The following is a 21,935-nucleotide window of genomic DNA, read 5'->3' on the forward strand; positions in this document are numbered from 1 at the left end:
TGTCTTTTCTTGACGGGCAATCGGTGACAAATGTCTCTTATATTGGACTGACGTGAGCTTTCATAGGGACTGACTGCTTTCTAACAAGATCATTCCCAGATGTCATTCTCTTCTATGAGTGTGTTATTATGAAAGCCATTCTTCCTGTGCTAAGGCCTCCTGTGCGACTGTGTGAGCTGCTGTAGATCAGCAATATCAGGGCTGTATTTCTAAAACAACTATTGTTATTGTTTGAATATTTAACCCTAAGTATTGAATGTCATGTCCCAGACTGTTCGTACTATTGATATGGTATATGGAATTAATTTTGTGGCTCTCAAAATAAATATGGACTGTTTTCTAAGCAGCTTGATGTTCACCGAAACTGAAGGAAAAATCTGGCATTGTGTTGGTAAGTTTTGCATAGTGCTGGTTGGGGCTAACCTATAAACTGAAGTAGTGGGAAGGTGTTAGATACGGTACTTCTGTCCAGCGGTTGTACTGCCAAATTCTGAATCCGGAGTACCAATAATGTCCATGCCATTTTTTGCATTTTTGTGTGTAAAAGGTTAGGATTTTGTATTTGTCAGTTCTCATATTTTGATCCACTGCAAGTCAAAGCAATGCCTTTTAAAAATGAAGTCAATATTAAGTCATTTGTAGGCTTATTTCCACACTCTGGTGCTATTGAAACTGTTTATATGAGCAGCCTGGCATAGCAACAATTGCTTAACCAATGGAGTGAGTTTGGGGCAGAGCTCTCGTTTTTCTGGTCAATGGCAAATGGAGGAAGTGTTGGGGAAACCTGTTTGGAAACAAAATTGTGTTTAATGTATAAAAACACAAAACCAAATGATTTTCTTGCAGTTTTTAGTCAGCAGTATGTGCTATTAGAGGGAGAGACATTCTCATTTTAAAGAAAATTTGAATAATTGGACACATTTGGTTATACTTCCGAGATGACTAAGCCATTTTAAAGGAAGAGAAAGACTACAGTATAGATCTTAAAAGCATATGTCAGATAACATTTATTATTTGATTGTATATAATAAAATTATGGCTGTGTTTAAAAGTTTGTTGCCTCACTGCACATCAATGATCAGCTTTTACATGAAGGTGCTTCCTTAGACTGATTTTGGACAAACTAAGTAATTTAATTTGGAAAGAGTCATTTAATTAATACATTAATTTCTCGTTTGAAATTACATTTAAAGTGGAAAAAATGTGGTCAAAAACACATTTACACAGAAACTGATGATCAACTTTCAAAAGTTCATCTTTATATTTTTAGCTCAACTTTAACGGATTGAAATGAACAGGATTGTGGGAGATCATAGGCAGTGAAGAATACATCTGTGTTGCCTTCAAAAATTGATCAGATGAAGGCATCTCAGTAGACAGGATGTGACACGATCACTGGATTCGGATGTGTCTCGTTGCCTGCCTACAAAGGAGGCATTTTTCATTATTTAGATGCAGGCTGTATATGAACAATTTATTTCCACAGTATGTAAAGCTTTGAAGGTTTTGTGTGTAATATCTACGCAGTTATATGTAGTATATATTTGTGTAATATTAAGCTTTAAGATTCTCATTGGAAGTATTAGGTCAACAGATACTTTTCAGATACTAATAAAATGCTGTGAATTTGGACATGCTCTTTTCACATATCATTTTTAGCCAACTAATAGAGAAGTATGCATATTTGAATGCATCTGATGACTGTTTTCAGACAGGTTTCCCAAACACTCCCACTCCTTTACCATTGGTAGAACAAACAGAGTGCCCCGCCCAAAACTCACGCCATTGGGGGAGCTGTTGCTGTGTCAGTCTGGCATCACAAACATGGAGAAATGTTTACACTTTCCAGGAGAAGCGACCTACAAATGGCTTGCTTGTGTTACAATGTTAAACGGGGGCAAGAGAAAGTATTTTCAAATGAAACAGTTCTGTTTGTAACTGCGTACTTAAGGGATGTTATGAAGGTAATAAATATGAAGATACTTAACAATAACATAGATGAAGTTCCCAGCTACAAACGGAAATCCACGGCTCACAAACTATTATATGAGTTCCTTAAGGATAGAGGTATTCATATATGAACACATCAACTTCCAGAAAAGAGATAAAAGGAGTGGATTGGAAAAAGAGCAAGACTGAGAGAGAATGTGTGTGTGTGTGTGTGTGTGTGTGTGTGTGTGTGTGTGTGTGTGTGTGTGTGTGTGTGTGTGTGTGTGTGTGTGCGTGTGTGTGTGTGTGTGTACCCATACACGGAGAGGTGGGGGTGAAGAATGGGAGGAGAGAGAGGAAAGAAAAAAAGAGAGGAGGGGAAAGAGAGCATGAAAGTGAAGTGTCTTGATCTGTAGTGCACATCTCCACAAGCCCTGTCCTGCTGTCTACCATCACAGCCCGGTAAGAGTGAGCCGTTCACTAGCATGTGATCCACTGACTGTGTGTGTGCGCCTGTGTGTGTGTCCTCTGCTCTTATGCTGGCTGCTGTGGCAAAGGTTAAGACAAGGGTTGGTTTCTGCTTCTCCACTCTCCTGCTCTGCCTCTATACCGCAACCTTCCCACACTTCTTTTCTGCAGGTTTGACGTCTCTTTGAAGAACAATGCTGCTGTGCTTAAGTATTTTAACACATGTGATACTCTTCACAGTTATTTAACTATCCCCCCACTCTTCTCATTCATTTCTTGCTCTAAACTCTGCCCGTGTGGTTTTTGCGTTTGCATGCAACTGAAATGCAAGAATCCTGACCTCTTTCTGCAGTACAAGCTCACTGTGGCTTCATAATTGCTCTTCCTAAGTGTAAGCTTAAGTGGCAAAAAAGCCGCAAGCTCTTTTCTTTGGCACTTTTCAGTCGCCCCTGGTTTTATTGTGTCTCATTCGTGCTGGGAGTGGAGATTTGCTCTGTCTTTTGGATGTTTGAGAAATGTGTGTCTTTTGACACTGTGCTGAAGAGGGCAAACACAGGGAGCCTTGCTTTAGGTCAGTGTCATGCAGCATCTGCAACCACTGGCAAGTACACTTTGTACAATAACTTTGTACAAGGTTTGATTTAATTTCACAGTCCAAGACAGAGATAATGTGGAAAACATGGGAATTTGCATTTGCACGTGTACAAAATGTCAGCGCAGATGGGAGATCACAATATTTATGAAGTTTTAATAGTCAGCGGATGATGTTTGGGAATGATGACTTCACTGGACAGACAAAGCATTGTTTCTTCAATGCTTTACAGGGTCTCCCACGAACAAACAGATCTGTTTGTATTGAGGACAAACAAACTGGCCAATTACCTTTTTCTGGTAAATGCCACATCTGCTGTTCACACAGATTTCCAAAGCTTTTTTTTTTTTTTTGGGTCCCGTTCACACATCGGCACCATCAGTGCCGTTAAAGCTCTGTGATGTAATTTGGTGGAAATGGCTTTTAAACAGCTACGCCACGAATCTAGTATCGCAGACTGTTCCAGGATCATTGGATCAATTCCTTCATCTACTCAGATGGAGAAAAGCTCTTTTGTTTCAATGTTTGAACAATCTGACAAAATTTCTTTCCAAAATGTAGATAATGGTTTTCATGTGGTGCGACCAACATGCATGAAAAAGCTAAACGTAAAACAGAAAATGATATCATGGAGACCCTTGTGAGTGAGCCCATGTCAATAAGTCTCTTAAAATACCTGATTATTTAACGTTATTTTATGGGGAAAGATTAGTTCAGGATGTAAATGTCATTGTGTGCAACTCCCCAAAAGACTTGATATTTATGAATAAGTAATTCATTTAAAAGAAAACATTTTAGCTTAAAAAAGATTTTTGAAAATAAGGATTCAATTGTGTACATTCACAGTTAATTGCGTATTACTTTTATTAATATTACATTTTACCTGATGGTTACACCACATGACAGTTGTAGAGTCGTTATGGCAATACATTGGACAATTCAATTTTCACAGGTTTTCTGAAACGTTGTTTAAATATGCAATTGAAGCATTATCTAATTAAGTATGCACACATTTGCATACATTTCCAGAACATAAATCACAACATTTGATTCAACATTTGATAGGTTCAAACTTCTCATTTCCTTTTGTTGACATATAAGAGATTTCGAGAAGTCTGAAAATACTGTCAACAGCCAGAAAGAAAATTTACAAATGATATATGAACAAGCACCTCTATAAAAACCTTCAGAATATAGATGGGAATAAAATGGTGTGTGTAAGTTCTGCATTATTGGCTCGTTGCAGGAGGAAAAATACTAATTTTGAGAGAACTTTGAACATGTGTTGTAACTAAAAATATTTATTTTGAATGTTTTCTTCCACAAGCCTGAAAGAAGTCAAGTAATGGACAAAAAGCAGAAAAATCCTCGAATTGACCAATGCATGAAAGGTGTCTTGCCTTAAAATTTATATTTTCTTGAAAATAAGTTTCCAAAACCATCTGAAACCAACATAAACACTTTGCATCTGCACCTTTACAAATAGTTTTTTTTTTATGTCAGAGCTCCTCAAACTCATAAAAACTCAAACCATTAATGTTATGGGTTTTGTACACAAACAGCATCAATATGGAGATGCCTTGGCAAACAAGGCTCATTGGCCGGCATTTCTAATCACACACTGTTCACCTCTAAAGGAAAAAATGCAGTTGGAAAAGGTTGCATTTGTGAAAGTGCTGTGACACTTCAGAGTTTCCAAAAGATGCGGAAACCTGATCTGTTAAATATAGGAGAAAGAGACTGTGAGTTCTGAAGAAAAGGAAAGGAAACCACAAAAGGAGTGCACATTCAGTCCCCGCTCGTAAGATTTTATCCATGTCCCATTGAACCTGCGGTCTAGCCGGCTTTAAAACAAGGAGCGTTTTAGCTGCTTTCTCACTCCAGAACTATGTCCATTAGACATGAGGTCATTTCTGGTGACTTAAGACCTCTCTCCTCATGAATCCTAATATATCTGTTCATCATGAGCGCTGTTATAACCCAGTCCACTGCTTCTCCTCAATAACATCAGAGACACCCTCTCAAAAATATGAGCTATGGGTCCAACCTAAACCTACATTATTGACTCCAAACTTTAACAGGCGAGCATAAAAATACCAGAAGCAGGGACGCGGCGAGCCTGTGTCTGTGATCTGCTGGTCTGTCATATGATCGTGGCTGGTTATAAACTATGGGGATCCAGTGGACGGGGCGAGAGCAATACTGAACTTCTGCCCTTTGTCACTTGGGCTCTTTATTAAGAGGCAGTGGCAGACGGTGCAGTATCTCATGCGGTCACGCTTTAAACCTTCTGCCGGGGTCTAAGCTGCTCTTGCGTAATACGCTCAACACTCAATCACAGGCTATGAGGGATGAAAATAACTCAGTCACAACCTTGCAGCTGTGTTATTTTAATTTAGTTGGGAATAAACTGCAAGCCTATGGTTGTTGTGACTGTGGGATTCTTGGTAAATCTGTACCGTGGTAATGTTGAGTTCATCATATATGCCTTCAGCAGCTGTTAACTATTTTTTATTTAAAGCATCTGAAGTCTAGAGTTTTATTAAACTGGCTTTGCAGACTGTTTGACTGTCTGGCTTTGAAGGGATATGGTTCACACAAAAATGTACCTTCACTCTCACGTCTGAAGTCTAACTTTTAAGAAATACACATGAGATATATTTAATGTTTACTTATTTTAATTCAGTGAATATAAAACTGGGGTGGAGGCTCTCAGGTTTCCTAAATCACAAAAAAAAAGATCTATAAAATCTCATGTATGTTCATGAATTTAAAAGTTTCCATATTTCATAATTTTACTTTTGGGGTCTGCTAGAATACATTTACATGAGTTACAGTTAGCAACATTGTTTTTCTCATACTATACAATGCAGCAGCCCTTTTTTATCCCTTTGCCTGAAACGCTCTTTGTTAGTTCTTGTCTTTTTAAAGCCCTGCTTTCTGAAAAGCCAGTTCTGCTCTGATTGGTCAGCAGGCTCAGTATGTTGTGATGTAACAACTTTAGCACAATCAGATTTCAGCATCTTCATGAGCATCTGTAAACAGCATTACATCTATGGTAACTATGACTTAGGTAGTAAAAGTCCATTAAATATTTTCTCCTTCAAAGTGAAAAAAATAAATGAAAAATGTAATCTCCTCGACACAATGGGTGCCTGTTAAAACATGGCACATCAAGATACGTCCCACCTCAGTTTAATGACATTCACTGTCAACTGGTTTACGCATGTCGCAGTATTTTCATATTTGGGTGAGCTATTGTCATCCTCAGATATCCTCATAAGCTCGTAAGGGGTTCATTGTAAGATCAGCTGGTGAGTGTCTTGGAATCATGCACTCTTGTCAGAGCAAGTTGCAAATCTCAGATGCCTCCACTGACAGAGGATTAAGGTGTCAGGAACCAAAGTTATGTAATTTCCTCTTGCAATACATATTTGCTGCATGAGTGGATCAGAGTTCCTGTAGGACAAGGAACTGAAAAGGCAAATTATATTATTTCTACACAGCCGTTTCACTAATATTAACAATAGAAAGGAACCAAACTGTGTTTTCCCTCAACTTGGCTAATGAGTTTTCCTGCTCTGACACAGATGATGTCATCAGAGGTCTTTGTCCCTGGTTGGCTGCAGCAGCTGCTGGTCGTGCTGCTCAGGTTTGCTCTGACCAATGGGGCGGAGTGCAGCGCTCGAGGACCCGCCTCTTACATCCTGGTGTTCACCGGCCACTGGAGTCCACAGACCTTCCCCAAACAGTATCCCTTATTCCGACCACCTGCACAGTGGTCCAAACTCATGGGTAAGAAATCAAACTTTTGCATAGCTATGACACTGGCACAGTTAGGTAACACTTTATTTAAGGTGTCCTTTTACACCCTAAGCCAAATCCTTATCCAAACCGTATAAGTACACATAGTTAATTAACATTACTCAGTACTTAAATGTAAAATAAGGACACATTAAAATAAAGTAAAACCAATAGTTAATCTTAAAAATAAAGCATATACAGAAACCCAAATAGGATATAAAACAGTAAGCATGTGTCTTATTCTGTGTCTTAAACTCCTGAAACATTGTTGTCTCATATTTTAGAGCAATCACTGCAATTTATGAAAGAATCAATTAAGTCTGTATGTGGGTAAAAAAATTCAGATGTAACCCCCTTTGTATCCGTTAACATTTTCATAAGTAACTGTAATTTAATGACTTTTTTCTCAGTAACTGTAACTGATTATAATAACATTTATTTTGTAATTAAATTATGTAATCACTGTGTACTGGATTTTCTGAGGATGTGCTCTTTGGGTGTCTATATGGTACAGACAAATCATTTACAACCCAGAGATCCTCAGAGTTCAGACTGTGGATTTGAAGCACTGAGACGATGTCTGTGTGGTTTCTCCTGCCTCCTGGATGGCTTTCCGGCCCTCTCTTTATCCATTTATCACTGTTGTATCGCAGTTATGTTCAGAAACCGCACATTTTTGCATGTAATCAAAAGGATTCTTCGTGCATATGAACTCCACATATGAAGGATGGGACTATTAGAGGAAAGACGGAGATGGAGAGATAAAAGCGCTGGAGATGGTTGCGGTTTGTGGTTTAGCTGATTGAGGTCAGGTCTCTTCAATTTTTCTCTCCAGACGTGTAGCGTGGAGAGACTAGACGTGTCAGCGTGCCAAACGTGCTGCCTGCCTTCTTCTCATTCTCACTTATATCTTTTTCTCTCATTCTCCTGCGCTCTCGCTCCCAGCTCCGCGTCTGCCAGACCAAAATGGTTTGTAGTTATGAAGAACACAGTGGGACGTTAAATAGAGGCTGAAATCATTTCAGAAACATCATCTTAGCTCCTTCCACTTTCAAACCTCTGTCGTGATATCAAGCGCTAATAGCTGAATTATCAAACTAGGCACGTTTAGTTTTGAAACCAAAAAATATATAATAATCTGTCTGTATTTAAAGGATTAGTTCACTTCCAGAATAAACATTTCCTGATAATTTACTCAACCCAATGCTATCCAAGATGTTCATGTCTTTCTTTCTTCAGTTAAAAAGAAATTAAGGTTTTGAGGAAAACATTGCAGGATTTTTCTCTATATAGTGGACTTCAATGGGGATCAATGAGTTTGCAGTTTCAATGCAACTACAAAGGACCCTGGGGAATAAGGGACTAATCTAGTTGAAAGATTGTTCAATTTCTAACAAAAACGAAAAAACTATATACTTTTTAACCACAGCTCGTCTTGCACTAGCATGTTCACGTGTGGATAGTTTTTCATCTGTATACTGTGTACCATCTCATTTTCTCCTCCACCTTAAAAATCATCCAACCTTGTTGTTTTACCTTTTTTATAAAGACTTTCTTTGCACGTTTTTGTATAAACTAGGTTGGTACTTCTGTCTACATCACGCGTGACCTTTACAATGTGACTATGTTTTTGTGTGATACTGAGCTACTGCAAGATGAGCATTTGCGGTTAAAAAAATGGCTGATCATTTTGCTAGCGAAGACCAATATTCCTTTGTTGGGATTGTGTAGAACCCTTTGAAGCTGCACTGAAGCTGCAACCCATTGGCTCCCATTGTTTTCGACTGAAGAAAGAAAGATATGAACGGATATGGATGACGTGGGAGTAAATTATCAGGAAATTTTTATTCTGGAAGTGAACAAATCCTTTAAAAATTCTTGTGTAGTTCCAAACATTCTGTGTTCTGTGGGAACACAGGAGTAGATGTTTTTGACCTTTACACTTGCGTCTTTTGCAGCGTCTCTCAAACACAGAGTTGTAAAAGCACATTGCTCAAGTTAAAAGAAGTTTCTAGACCTTGCAGTTCTTCATTAGGTAAAGATCACACAGAACATGTTTTCTCCAGTACATTGAACTGTTCCTATGGTTTTTCTGTTTCAACGCACTAGATGGATGTGTTTTACCATTAACCTTTAACAAAAGAAATTAATCAAAGACTTGAGAAAATAATTTGTCTAAGAAATTAAGGCAAGCATCAGTATTGCTACTGTTTTAGACTCTGTGTTGGGTTCTTGTAACTTGGGCCAAAAACAAACTTTATAGCAACATTCTAGTAACCTATCAAACCACCTTTGCATTGACTGCTACTACAACCTTTCATTTCAAGGTGGTACGTTTTACACAGGCAAGAAAATGTAAAAATCTGAAAATTTAACTCTAGCCTGGTTACACGTGACATTCTGGTTTTTGAGAAGAGTTAAACAGATTCCTATTAAAGAAGAGAACGTCACTTATGGAAAAGAAGTTAAGTCATGAGGTATGATCATATTGGCAAATGTTGTGAAAAAGGTCCATTGTCTATTGTCAATAGTGTAGTGATGCATGAAGCACAGTCCGCTCAGCAGTCTCTTTCAAACTGAGCAACTTTCTGTTGGTAAGTTCTACGAAGCAAAGTGAAAAAATTGGACCTGCTGCAAAATCAGCACAGATTTCTATTGAACTGACTGGATTTCACCCATGAAATTCTGCCGAGCGACAGTAAACTCTTAAAAAAAAAAGATGCTTCATGATGCTAAGAACGTTTTTTTTTTTTAAATGGCTCCATTAAGAACCTTTAATATCTGAAGAACCTTTCTGTTTCACAAAGTTCTTTGTGTAGAAAGAAGGTTCTTCAGATTATAAAAATATAAGAAAGAGATGGTTCTTTAAAGAATCTTTGACTAATATTTTTTGGCGGGGGAAAGGCTCTTCTACGGCATCGCTTTGCTTTTAATAAGCACCTTTATTTTAAAGAGTGGCAGAGCTGTATCTGTGATTTGTGAAATCTGATGCACAATAAAAATTCATGGAGTGGTAGTAATGTTCGACAGACCAGTGCAGAACGTGCCCGAGGAATCACGAGGCCTGAAAACATGAGCCGTTTAAATGTTTTCTCTGAGTTTACCCTTCACTCATTGGCTGCTGTTACTTCTGTGCAGCCGTGACCCATAATGAGCAGTACCGGCTGTGGCAGGAGGGGGCGCCCGCCAGCGATGGCATGAAGAGCTTCGCTGAGCAGGGACTCACGGTGGATCTGGTGAAGGATGCCAAGGAGGCGAGGAAGAGGCGAGTGGTGGGGTCCATGTACCGCACAGCCGGGATCCCCTCAGGCTTCGGCCACAGCTCCACAGAGCTGCTCTTGACGCCCAGGTCCCCGCTGGTAAGGTCGACATAGCCACAAAACAGCCCATTGTTTTCTTCCTAAGTAGACTGCTGCAGTGATGACGTATTTTTGTAGGCAAACCCAAAAGTCAGCATCACTCTGGTTCCCTAGACAAAAACCCAATAGGATTTTTCTATTGGCTGTTGGATTATTGCGGAAAATAAGATCTGTGACCAGCAAAAGATAAATATAATCAAGTACACCACGGTTGCAAGACTTAAAAACACCACAATTAAACTTATTTTGGTCTTTCAAGGCAAAAGTTTGAGTTAGAATAGTATGCAAGAGTATGATTATAAACACACCGAGGCTGTGAAATTGTAAAAAAAAAAAAAATAAATGTCCCCAACAAATTTAGCCACTTAAAAAAGTAAATACATTTATTTCATACTAAGTCTAGTTCAAATCTATTAACAAATTTACTGACATATCACTAAAGACTTATTGGCATAAAAATTATAATGACACTTTGTTTGAAGTACTTGTGCAGAATGCACGTTTCTTTATATTAAGTCTAAAATGTGTTTTAATGTCACTATCGATGAGGATCGTATGATATTTGAATAATATTGGTCTTTAAATCCAAGATATTTAAAGTGTACCTGAAGTATACTTGCAATAGTTCCACTTTAGCACAATCAAATATACTTCAGTATATCTTTAGTTGCACTACTTCCGCACAATTAAAATGCATTAAGTACAAAAGTAGTTGTTCCAATTTAGCAGACTTCCAGTTTACCAGTTTACTATACGAGAAGTACAATTGCAATGTGTTTTTTTTAAGTACATGTAAATATATTTCTAATATATTTAAGTATATTTATGTTTCACTAGGGTTAGCAACTTACTTTTTCAATGCAAGTAAAAGCACAGAATAGAATAGAATAGAATAGAATAGAATAGAATAGAATAGAATAGAATAGAACACGAAAATATCTTGAGCTTGTGTTAAACACAGACCTTATTTCAGACATTTACCCAAAAACCCATTAAAAAACCCTATTGATTTTTGGACAACTGAACCAGAAGCACTGGTCCTTACTCATGTCTAGGTTTAGGCCTAAAATCTCATTGGGTATGCCAATTCATGCATTAATGAAAGAGCTTAGATGTAAAACCGTATCAGTACAAATAAGGATTGGTTTCATCTGCCCAGTAGAGAAGCAGGTAAATCTGCTTGTGTCAAGGATATGCTGACTTTACATTGGAATCGAAATGAAAACAGTTATTTAGAAATAATGATTTTCTGGATGGCAAGTCAGAAGGGAAATTCCCCAAAGACATTTCCCATTCCACGGTTTGGACTGCGTCGTTTCAGACATTTTCACTGCACTAAGGTAAAGCCATCAAATTAATAGAGCATTAAACAACCTGAATAAAGACTAGGCCCTGGAAGACATCCTCAAAGTCGCGACAAAACGGAAGTAGCGATGAATGTTTTCTTCTGTATTGTGACGTACATGCGAAAGTTTATTTTAAGGACCAGTTCTCTCTATTAACCAGCGTGCTGATTAATACCATACTGGCTGTTTTGTAGTACTTACAAAGCACACTTTGTTCTGCATGTTCATTTTAGATCCTTAAATCCTACCCCATACCTAAACTTAACAACTACCTTACTTACTATTAAGAAGTGAGCATTGTACCTAGTGTGAGTGATGTGGGATGTGTTTCATTCCATGAGGTCCAAATTTGCTTTTAAAGAAATAAAGCACATGCAAACAGATGAATTATTCCCAATAGAATGCATTCAGAAAGGATGAAATTTCACTTCAGACTTTATTGATACAATATACTTATATATTGCACAAAGACAGACTTCACCAGAGCGCAGGACTCCAAAACCACATCCAGAGTCCCAGGACCTCCAGACCACAGCCCTCTCTCCCTCACTTCCGGCTCCTGCACCCACCAGACCTGCAGCCAGCGAGAGGCTGGAACCTTTCCTTCTCCGTTTCTGGAATATTTATTTTCCTGTTAGCCACGAGACAGTTGGTTACAGGGTCTAAAGGCAGCGCTGGTGCTGCTGGTGACCTACATATCTTTTTTTGCCAAAGTCTGGAAATATAAAGGAGACCTATTAAAAACGGCAGCTACCCTCAGATGCTCCTGGCATTCACTGGTGCTGGTACTGAACCACAGCATGGAGAGACGTCTGCTGTGGCACTGCTGTTTTTAGATCCGCATAGCAGTGAGGTTTGACTGGGAGTATGACTGTGGCCTTGGGATGAGACTGTGAGCTCTAATATGGCTGTGTGTGTGTGAGAGAATCACTTATTATTGATGTTTGGATTGTTTAGGCCTTAGTATTAAAGATATGTATAGTATTAAACTTTGGTGAGTAACTTGTTCTGCACGTTTGTGCCACAGACATGAATGATGCCTCAAGTTATGTGGCTTATTGAGGAGAGATGAACTTTTATAAATGATCAATGACTTAAAAATCCTATAAACGTACATTGAAGAAGCAATGTAAAAAACACTGCTGCAGATTGTAACCAGTGTTGGGGAAAGTTACTTTTAAATGTAATGCATTACAATATTGCGTTACTCCCTAACAAAGTAACTAATTGTGTTACTTTTTATGGACAGTAACTGATGTTACTTACTTGAAAACGTAACTTGGATATTTCCTTCTAAATTAAAAAGTAATGCATTGCTTTACTAGTTACTTAAAAAAAGTAATCTGATTACGTAACTCGCATTACCCCCAATACTGGTTATAACCAGTACACTTAAGTTGAAACAATGCATCATTACTTTTAAGTTTTGATTACTATTCACAGCAATCTTTTTTTTTTTACAGTGAGGGACGCAAGATATATCAAAAGCAACTGAAAATGCTGTTTTGACATGCAATTTAAAATCAGAAAACCATAGAAACCGCATGAGCAGTGCAATAAAAACACTGCACAACTCATGTGCTCTTCAGAAAACGTAAAACTCAGTTTCTTGTTTACTAAATAACATTTTTACCAAAGGATTGTAGGTTTGAAGGCGTCTCAGTAGACAAGCTGTTATACAAACACTGGATTATACGTTCCTTGGTGCCTTCTTACCTCTGTATACTGCCTGTGAAAGCAGCATTTATCATCCTTCTGTGTCATTTTCCAAGAAACTTCCTAAATATACTGTTGGGCTACAATTGCAGTGTGTTTGATTAAGATCTCTAAAAAAACAGACACGGTGTCAATCTCAAATCCCACAAATGCATGTCCAACAACCTCAAATCAACAGGAAAATAAGTCAATCATAAACAGCAAAATGCTGGCCAAAATCAAGGTTCTTTTGCATTTAATAAGATCCAGACAGCGGCAGCGATGTGGATTTCTACAAAGACTGAGCTGTGTAAGAAACCACGGCACGTTCCAGCTGTGCATTCAGACAGACAGAGGAATAGATGAGCTGTGTATTATTTTTCAAATCAGGGCATTGGTTTGGCAAATGTGTTCGTGTGACTCTGTGCCCTGAAGAGAGATTGAGCTTTATTAGTGCAGGGCCGGAACAGACAGCAGAGGGATGAGACATCGCTCGCCTCTCACGCCGGAGAAATTGATATAGCAGGAGGTATTCCTGGAAAAGCCACAGAATGAGAAGAGACGAGGGAGAGACAAGAGTAAATCCAGTCTGGGGAAAAGTCAGCTGTAGACTGGATGTTGTCATAAGGTAACAAAATTGTGGCCCAAATATGGAGGCAAAGAGCAGACTACAAATATCTTTTAATGTTTGCTTTAGGAATGACCTATTCTGAGGAGTTCACACTAAAATATGAGACCTGCAGTCCTAAAAATAAAGGTTCTTTCCCATGAAGAACCTTCAGTATCCATTGAAACTTACCATTGCACAAAAGGTTCTTAATTGTTCTTTAAAATAAAAAAAAGAGAAAATGGTCTTTTAAGAACTGGTCAATGGAAGGTCCTTTGAGGACCCAAAGTGGCCTGTGTTTTTAAGAGTGTGATTCTGATGTAATGACTCTGTATGTGCTTCCGTAGCTCAAGAGGCTTCATGTAGGGATGCTCAAACATTTTGACTCCCAAGCTCTCATAGAATAAAATAATTAATGGGGATTAATGTTGGGATTCCAGAAGTTTCAAGGTGTTCTTAAGGAAAAATAACAGCTGTTGAGAGGACAAATAAAAATGAAATATAGTTTCCTAGCCGAAGAAAATGATTTTGGGGAGTTTTAACATTTGTTATATCTAGGGATGGGATGGTATGAAAATTTAATATCACGATTATAGTGACTAAAATTATCACGATTATCAATATTATCACGGTTTTGTTGAAACAATATGAAAGTGTTCAAAAATAGTTGATGCTCACACTGAAAACATTTCAGCAAGTTTTATATTTAATAATCAACAAACAACTAATAAAACAAGCAACTCTATGCACTTAATTTAAAGAAAGATTAAATTCTGTGGCATTTCCTTCCTTACAATGAAAAGTGTAGAAGCATAGAAAAGCATAGAAAAGTCACTGACTTTAGCCATTCCTTCTCGAAAAAAAACAAAAAAACATTGTGCGCTGCGCTTGCGTCAGACTGTTGCTGGCTGGACATGATTTAATAGTGAGTTATTAAAACCGCGATAATCAAACACGGTTTTAATGATAATTCATTTTTAAACGATATTACTAACCTTCAGCACATTTTATCACGGTTATCAATAAAACCGGTTATCGTCCCATCCCTAGTTATATCAAATATTTTTAAACATTTTCGACCTTCTGGTTTAGAATCGCAGACTTGATGTATTTTTTAATTACGCTTTAAGTGTGAATCACTTTGCCTTAAGTGATTCTCTTATAAATTCCTATGAGATATTAAAATACTTTACAGATTATAGAACAATAAAATGGTGGATGTGTTTTTTTATTACAGATATTCGGATTGAGACATTTTTAAGATTTCTTCTCAAACTCTGGAGAGAGAGACAAAACTAACCAAGCAGGACATTTCATAAAATCTCTTTCTCTCTATATTTAATCTGATTGCTGTCTGAGAAAAACAGTTTAGGTATTAAAGAGATTTTAAAGGGATTTTGACACTATTTAACCCAGGGTTATCATTATAAATGCAAGTATAAATGCTGTTTTTAAACCCAGGTAATTTAGATGTATCACACTTGTCATTTAGAAACGGGGTTAGCGCTGCAGGGTTATGAAACTCCTCCAGTTACTGTCAAATATGAATGTTAAGTGTATGAATATACAGTGTGAAACATCTGTTTATTAATACCCAGGATTAAATTTTAACCCTTGGTAAAATATAACCAGTGCAGAAACATTTAGAATAACAAAGGGTTAACTAATTAAGAAAGGGAATAACCCCAGATGGTAAATCAATGATTCATCTATTCATTCAGTCAATCAAGTGTGGAAAGCCCTAATGTTTTGTGCTAGTAAGCAACTACCCAGGACACGCTGAGTTTTGCATTTACAGTTTGTTCAGTAGATTTGAACATCTACTATGTGATTTGGCGAGGTTTGACAGATACACCTTATGTGAACCCGAGCAGACAGGATTTGTTAGGATTTATTGCATGTCTGATGAATCATCTTTGGCTGAATATCAGGCTTGTGCTGGTCCTAAAATAGGCGACGTCGCCCCATGGCTGGTTTCTCTCTGCGACTGCAGGGTGAGGCCATTCCCTCGTCCTGCTCTGACCCAAGGGCTCTTCCTGAATGAGGTCATATTCATAAAGGAAACATTCATCACCACTGAGAGAAGAAAAAAAAACCAGATGGTCTAACCTAACATGCACAGGAAGGAGTGGAAAATACTGGAAATGGCAAGAAAGAAAAGTTACAGATGTGACTTATGAAGCCAATTATGTTAGCAGAGCATGCTGGGAAAAGCAAGTGCAAAGCCATTGGGTAAATCAGCGCTGATGATGACTGATCGTGTTGTGTTTTCTCTCACAGCTGTCTCTGATAGTGAAAGTGATCCCCAGTCCAGACTGGTTCGTGGGGGTGGACAGTCTGAACCTGTGTGAGGGTGGGCAATGGAAACAGGAAGTGACCTTTGACTTGCACCCATTTGATGCTGGCACAGATAGCGGCTTCACTTTCTCCTCGCCAAACTTTCCAACAATACCCCCAGAAAATATCACCATGGTAAGATATGCTTCCCATGATCCAGCTATACACGACCCTTTAAAAGGTTGGGCGCTGTAAGAAGAAATCAATGCTTTTATTCAGCAGGGACATGTTAAATTAAAGACACATTTAGTGTTTAGCATATTATAATGATTTCTGAAGGATCATGTGACACTGCAGCAATGATGCTGAAAGTTCAGCTTTGATCACAGGAATAAATTACATTTTAAAAGAATTATTTAGAATATTTGACTGTATTTTTTACTGGTTGCATGCCTTGATGAGACTAAGAAATGCATTTCAAAAACATTACAAAACCTTTTAATTAGAGAGTGCATTATTCAGAGTGAGAGGACCAATCAAATGTTGCTTGTTCAAAAAAAAAAAAAAGATATGATTTTAAGTAACTGTAGAAGGCTCTGGCATTTTTGGCCAAAGCATTTTTATGGCTTTACCTTTTGTTCATGATGACTGGATAAGGTTTGTAACAGATTGTAAGTAAGATTAACATTTCGTCATGTACCAGTGTCTGTAATAAGACAATCATTCTATGAGATTTTAATCTAATTCAGGGGAGAATTCGTCTTACATTAATGTATTGGTAACACTTTATTTTAAGAACCTATTCTCGCTATTAACTAGTCGTTTATTAACATGCATATTACTACTGTTTTGCTGTTTAACGCACATATACATTTATTTTTCTGCATGACCATATTTTAGATCCCTTAATTCAAACCCATATCTAAACTGTATCACCTTACGGACTATTAATAAGCAACAAATTAGGAGTTTATTGAGGCAGAACTCTTAACTCATAATGAATATGTTCCATAATTTAAAGTGTTACCAATGTATTCACTATCAACATTTCCATGACTTTTAAAAGATTAGTTTACCCAAAAATGAATGTTTTTCTCACCCTCCTGTAATTTCAAGTCAATATGGAGCACAAAAGGAGAAATTTAGAAGAATGTTCACGCTGCTCTCTTCCATATAATGATAGTGGATGAGGGAGCTGTCAAACTCAAAATAGACCAAAAAAACTAAATAAATTTTAAAAAGCATCATAAAAACGTCATTAAAGTGGTCGATATAATGAGGTAGAAAAGTCATTATTCAGAAGGAATATGGAGAAGTGTAGGTTGGACATTATGCTATAAAGAACTAACTTTTAAGTAATAATATGGGTTTAAAAAGTAAAAGTAAAGTAGATAATGAATTTTCATTTGTTTCCGGTGAACTATTGTGAATTTAATCAGCTTTTACCTAGAAATAATAATTTGACTATTTTCCAGACATTTTCCGGTTTTCCATGACGATGGGACTCCTGATCCTAAGTTGATTCAGGAAATGGTTTAAATATGAATTTCATATATTTTGTTTTCTAGATTTACATTTAGAAATCAATGTCTTACATTTTGGCTGATGCAAATCCCCACTCTACTGCATCAGCATCTGTTTTATTCTCATTCAGATCACCTCTCAGAAGCCAAACCACCCGGCAAATTCCTTCTATTACCCTCGGCTAACCGAACTCCCGCCTCTGGCCACTATTTGGGTGAAGCGACAGGGCCGCACACAGAACCGAGTGTCCAATCACATCCTGCCGGACACAACCAAACCCCACAGATTCTCAGGTAGAGCTGCACACGTTTGACATTCAGCCGCAGAGTATTCTGTCTCTTGATCGTAATCCTCCATTTGGCTTGTAAATTAAAAAAAGAAGTGCTACCTGCTTCTTGTAGATGTGTTGGTTTACCGCAGCATTGTGCACGATTTCACGTGTTGCAGTGTTTTTTTTTGGGGGGGGGGGGGGGGGTTAACAATTGAAATTTGGTGAACCCTAATGCACACCACATGTGGTAAACACTTTTTATTTGCTTCCACAAAAAGATTTAAGCATTTGTTGTTCCACTAACTTGAACTAAGTTCCACTAAATTTCCATGACACATTGCTAGTGTCACACATAAATTGAGACTTTCAAACTGAATGCATAGGAGTCATTCTATTCTATTTAGAGAACATTAAAAAAAATTATATATATATTAATGCATTTAGCAGACAAAAGCGACTTACAATGCATTCAAGCGAACAATTTTCTCCTAACATGTATTCCCTGGGATTTGAACCTCCAACCTTGCACTTGCTAATGCAATGCTATACCACTTGAGCTACAGGAGCATTATAGCCTATTATATTATATTATAAGAACAATGTGCTTTCTCTATAAAAGACCTGTTGGTTTTAATTTATATATTTTTGTGTATAATAAGTGTAACTTATCTGCTAGTTGTTTTGAGTTTGTCAGATATGTTATGGACAAATAGTACAGATTGAAAGGTTACAGTGGACACTTACACCATTTTAGCTTCTTGTTTGGCCAAACAGATGTTCTCTCGATTAGATTACACTCAAAATTTTAATATTTATTTAAATTACAATCATAAAAAATATTGCAAACCATAACTATGTACCCAATATAGGCAGGCGATTAATATACTCCTTGACAATGGGTAATCTGAGATCAAATTTAATAAAATAAATAAATATTTCAACAAAAAACAAGTAAATTGAAATATTTAAAAGAAAAGTTAAATCTCAACTTCAAATAAATTTTAGAAAAAAATTTAAAACAGATAATATAAACTTAAAAATGTCTATTTATAATTTTAAATTGCATTCAAAAAGTGGGCATTGCAAAAAAAAAAAAAGAAATTTAGGCCAAATTAGACAGTGACCCACTAACCTGCTATAAAATAAACATTTGCTGAATTATTTGGTTTATCGGAGCCCCTCAGCCCAAGTACACCAGTGGTCTGTTTTTCGTTAAATGACCATGCATAAACATGCACATAAACATAATCTCTTGACGGATTGATTCCAGACAGCTTTTCTGGCCACTGATCCTCATGATTCCCACATGTCTTGCAGAAACGCCGCTGGACTGCGAGGTGTCGATGTGGTCGTCCTGGGGCCTGTGTCTGAGGCCGTGCTCTCGGGGAGGCCTGCGCCATCGCACCCGTTACATCCTGCTCAAACCGGCCAATAGTGGCACGCCGTGCCCCGAGCTGGAGGAGCAGGAGGAGTGCACGCCGCACAACTGCCTGGCGTATCAGTGATGCCGGTCACACCGCTGGCATAGACACTTTGACGCTGTCCAAGCGGAGAGCCGAGTTTAACCTCATGCCAATGCTGAGTCACTGCTGCAGAATGTGGGAGAGCCGCCCGGCTGGACGTCCCATGAGCTGCATTGGCTCCTCTCCTCACTGGAAAAGAACGGCTCGTATTCTGTTGATAGAGACTTTGATTATGGCTGCTGTATTTGCAGTAATCTCTGTGTATCTTTGCGTAATCGCACACTATTTTGCCAATATAGATCTGTGGAGTAGATGACTTGCAGTTGCCCGACCACTGATTTTAACATAACTACATGAATTAACATAAGCTTTCCTCTTGATCTCACAACAGTAGCAGCTGTTTTGGGTGATTTGACAGATCACGATCAGGTAGTTGGCTGTAGAAGTCATCTAGTAGTCCATTAGTAGTAGACTTGGAGACGTCCCAGCTCCTGTCTCATACAGGCCTAAATATGTCCAGAATGCAGTATGCATACATTATCTTGTGAGGAGTCACACTAAACTAACTGTCATGAGTCATTTATCAAATAAGGGACCGTTAAGATGTTCCCGGTCAAGAAAAAGTCACCTATGCACACCAGTTTGATCAAAAGTATAGTAAAACAGAAATCCTGTGAATTATTATTATTAGTATTATTACAATTGAATGTGTTCTATTTGAGCATATTGTAAAACGTAACTTATTTCTGATACAAAGCTGAATTTTCTGCATCATTTCTCCAGTCTTCAGTGTCACATGATCCTTTAGAAATCATTTTAATATACTGATTTGGAGTTCAATAAACATTGAACACTGTAGTCTGCTTAATGCTTTTGACTCATTGAATAACAGCATTCATAGACAGAAATATATTGTGACATTTGTCTCTATTGTCACTTTTTATCAGAGTAATGCATCCTTGTTCAATAGAAGTATTCATTTATTTTCTTTCTTTTGTTTATAATCTGAATTACCCAACCTTTTAATTATAATGCTCTCCACAATAATATTAAGCATCACAACTTTTCTCAGTAATGATGCTGAAAATTCAGCTTTTCCGTCACAGGAATAATTGACCTTCTATTAAATTTCACAAAATTACTGCTTTCATTGTCTTATTGATTAAATGAACGCATCCTTGGTGAGAGCAAAATCATAACATCATAATAATTCCAGACTTTTGACCAGTAGTGTATATGTTGTATTCTCTCTTAAATCATCTCCTCCTTGTTGTGTCTTTACGGTAGAATTTCACAATCATTTGCCTTAATAGTATTAGCATTATTATTAGTAATAAATGACCTGAAACATCATGCTGGATAACATGAATCATCTGATTTTGTGAAGTTCATACAGCTAAACTTTTAACAGTTATGCTGATCATATAAAGTGGTATGAAATTAGAAAAGAACGACAAATAGGAGCGTTTTTTTCTAGTGCTGTTGCACATCTGAACTCCAACTCAGATTCTATAATTAGATCTACATCCCACATGTTAATGGCATAACACTGTGTGGTTGATTTTCCCTTCATACTATGGTGATGTACTAAATAAAAAGAGATATAATAATATCACATTGTACATTTATAACAAATCTATTCAGAGACAACTCACAGCTGGGGCAGATGAGAACACAAACTCATTTAAAAACATTAGCTGCTCTTATAAATATGATTAGAGTTGATGATCGATCATTGATGTGCTCATGGACTGCATTACTTATTGATGCATATGTCCTTATCTCCTTCTGAACAAAGCAGAATTAGATGGACAGATGATTCAAGGTTTTGGTGGTTATTAACATCTCATCATTTAATTATTTTGGAAATAACCATGAAACAATGTTATTAAACCAGCTTGATTGTGTTGAAATGCTGTCATCTATTGGAGGAAACAGATTTCACAGTGGCTGGAGATGCTGTATTACCAAATATGAAAAACAAGGGCAAGGTTTCTTTAACTTATCATTCACAGCAAAATGTTAAAACAAACGAAGAAATTATTGTCTTTTTTAACACTTTTTATTTTGGTCCTCAACAACTTGTTTTATTACTACAACCTGATGTTCTGATGCACTCATATCACTATCATCAATACTTTATGAAATAGGTACAGATTTGTCTCTCCATCTTCCAAAAATGTACATAAAACATGCATAAAGGCGCTTATACTGTCCGCCAATAATGCCAGCTACACAAAATATGAATCTCATGATAAAGACTTTGTCTGTTATGACTGACGCTCAGATTCGTTGGTCTCCGAGTTGTTGTTTTGAAAAAAAAGTGCATTAAAATTTATACTTTAGAAAACACATTTGGATGTACAATGATATTTTACATCCACGTGACCTGGCATGTGCGAATGTCTCCTTTAATGGTTGGTTACCAAAATGAAGCACATGGCTAATAAATTTTACATTTACTAGTTGCAAGGGGACGTTTGACATCCCTTAAATAAATTTTTGTTGGCTGAACATTAATATTCAAATTTCTTAGCGTAATTTAAAGAGGGATAACATTTCAAGAGTCTCAGTTCAGTTTGAGCTCTTATTCAGAAGGT

At 37.3% G+C, this 21,935-nt stretch overlaps 1 protein-coding gene across 1 annotated transcript; it reads left to right on the forward strand.

Annotated features, from left to right (window-relative positions):
- The first annotated feature begins 2,271 nt into the window (after nucleotides 1-2,271).
- LOC132109927 (spondin-2-like) lies at nucleotides 2,272-21,522 on the forward strand. The gene is made up of 6 exons (XM_059516391.1): nucleotides 2,272-2,391; nucleotides 6,580-6,784; nucleotides 9,932-10,152; nucleotides 16,081-16,272; nucleotides 17,732-17,894; nucleotides 19,190-21,522. Exons 2-6 carry the CDS (start codon nucleotides 6,580-6,582, stop codon nucleotides 19,375-19,377), a joined length of 969 nt encoding a protein of 322 aa, XP_059372374.1. The 5' UTR covers nucleotides 2,272-2,391; the 3' UTR covers nucleotides 19,378-21,522.
- Nucleotides 21,523-21,935: the final 413 nt, after the last annotated feature.

The sequence above is a fragment of the Carassius carassius genome, chromosome 29 (genome assembly GCF_963082965.1).
Source record: "Carassius carassius chromosome 29, fCarCar2.1, whole genome shotgun sequence".
In the NCBI taxonomy this organism is placed as follows: domain Eukaryota; kingdom Metazoa; phylum Chordata; class Actinopteri; order Cypriniformes; family Cyprinidae; genus Carassius; species Carassius carassius.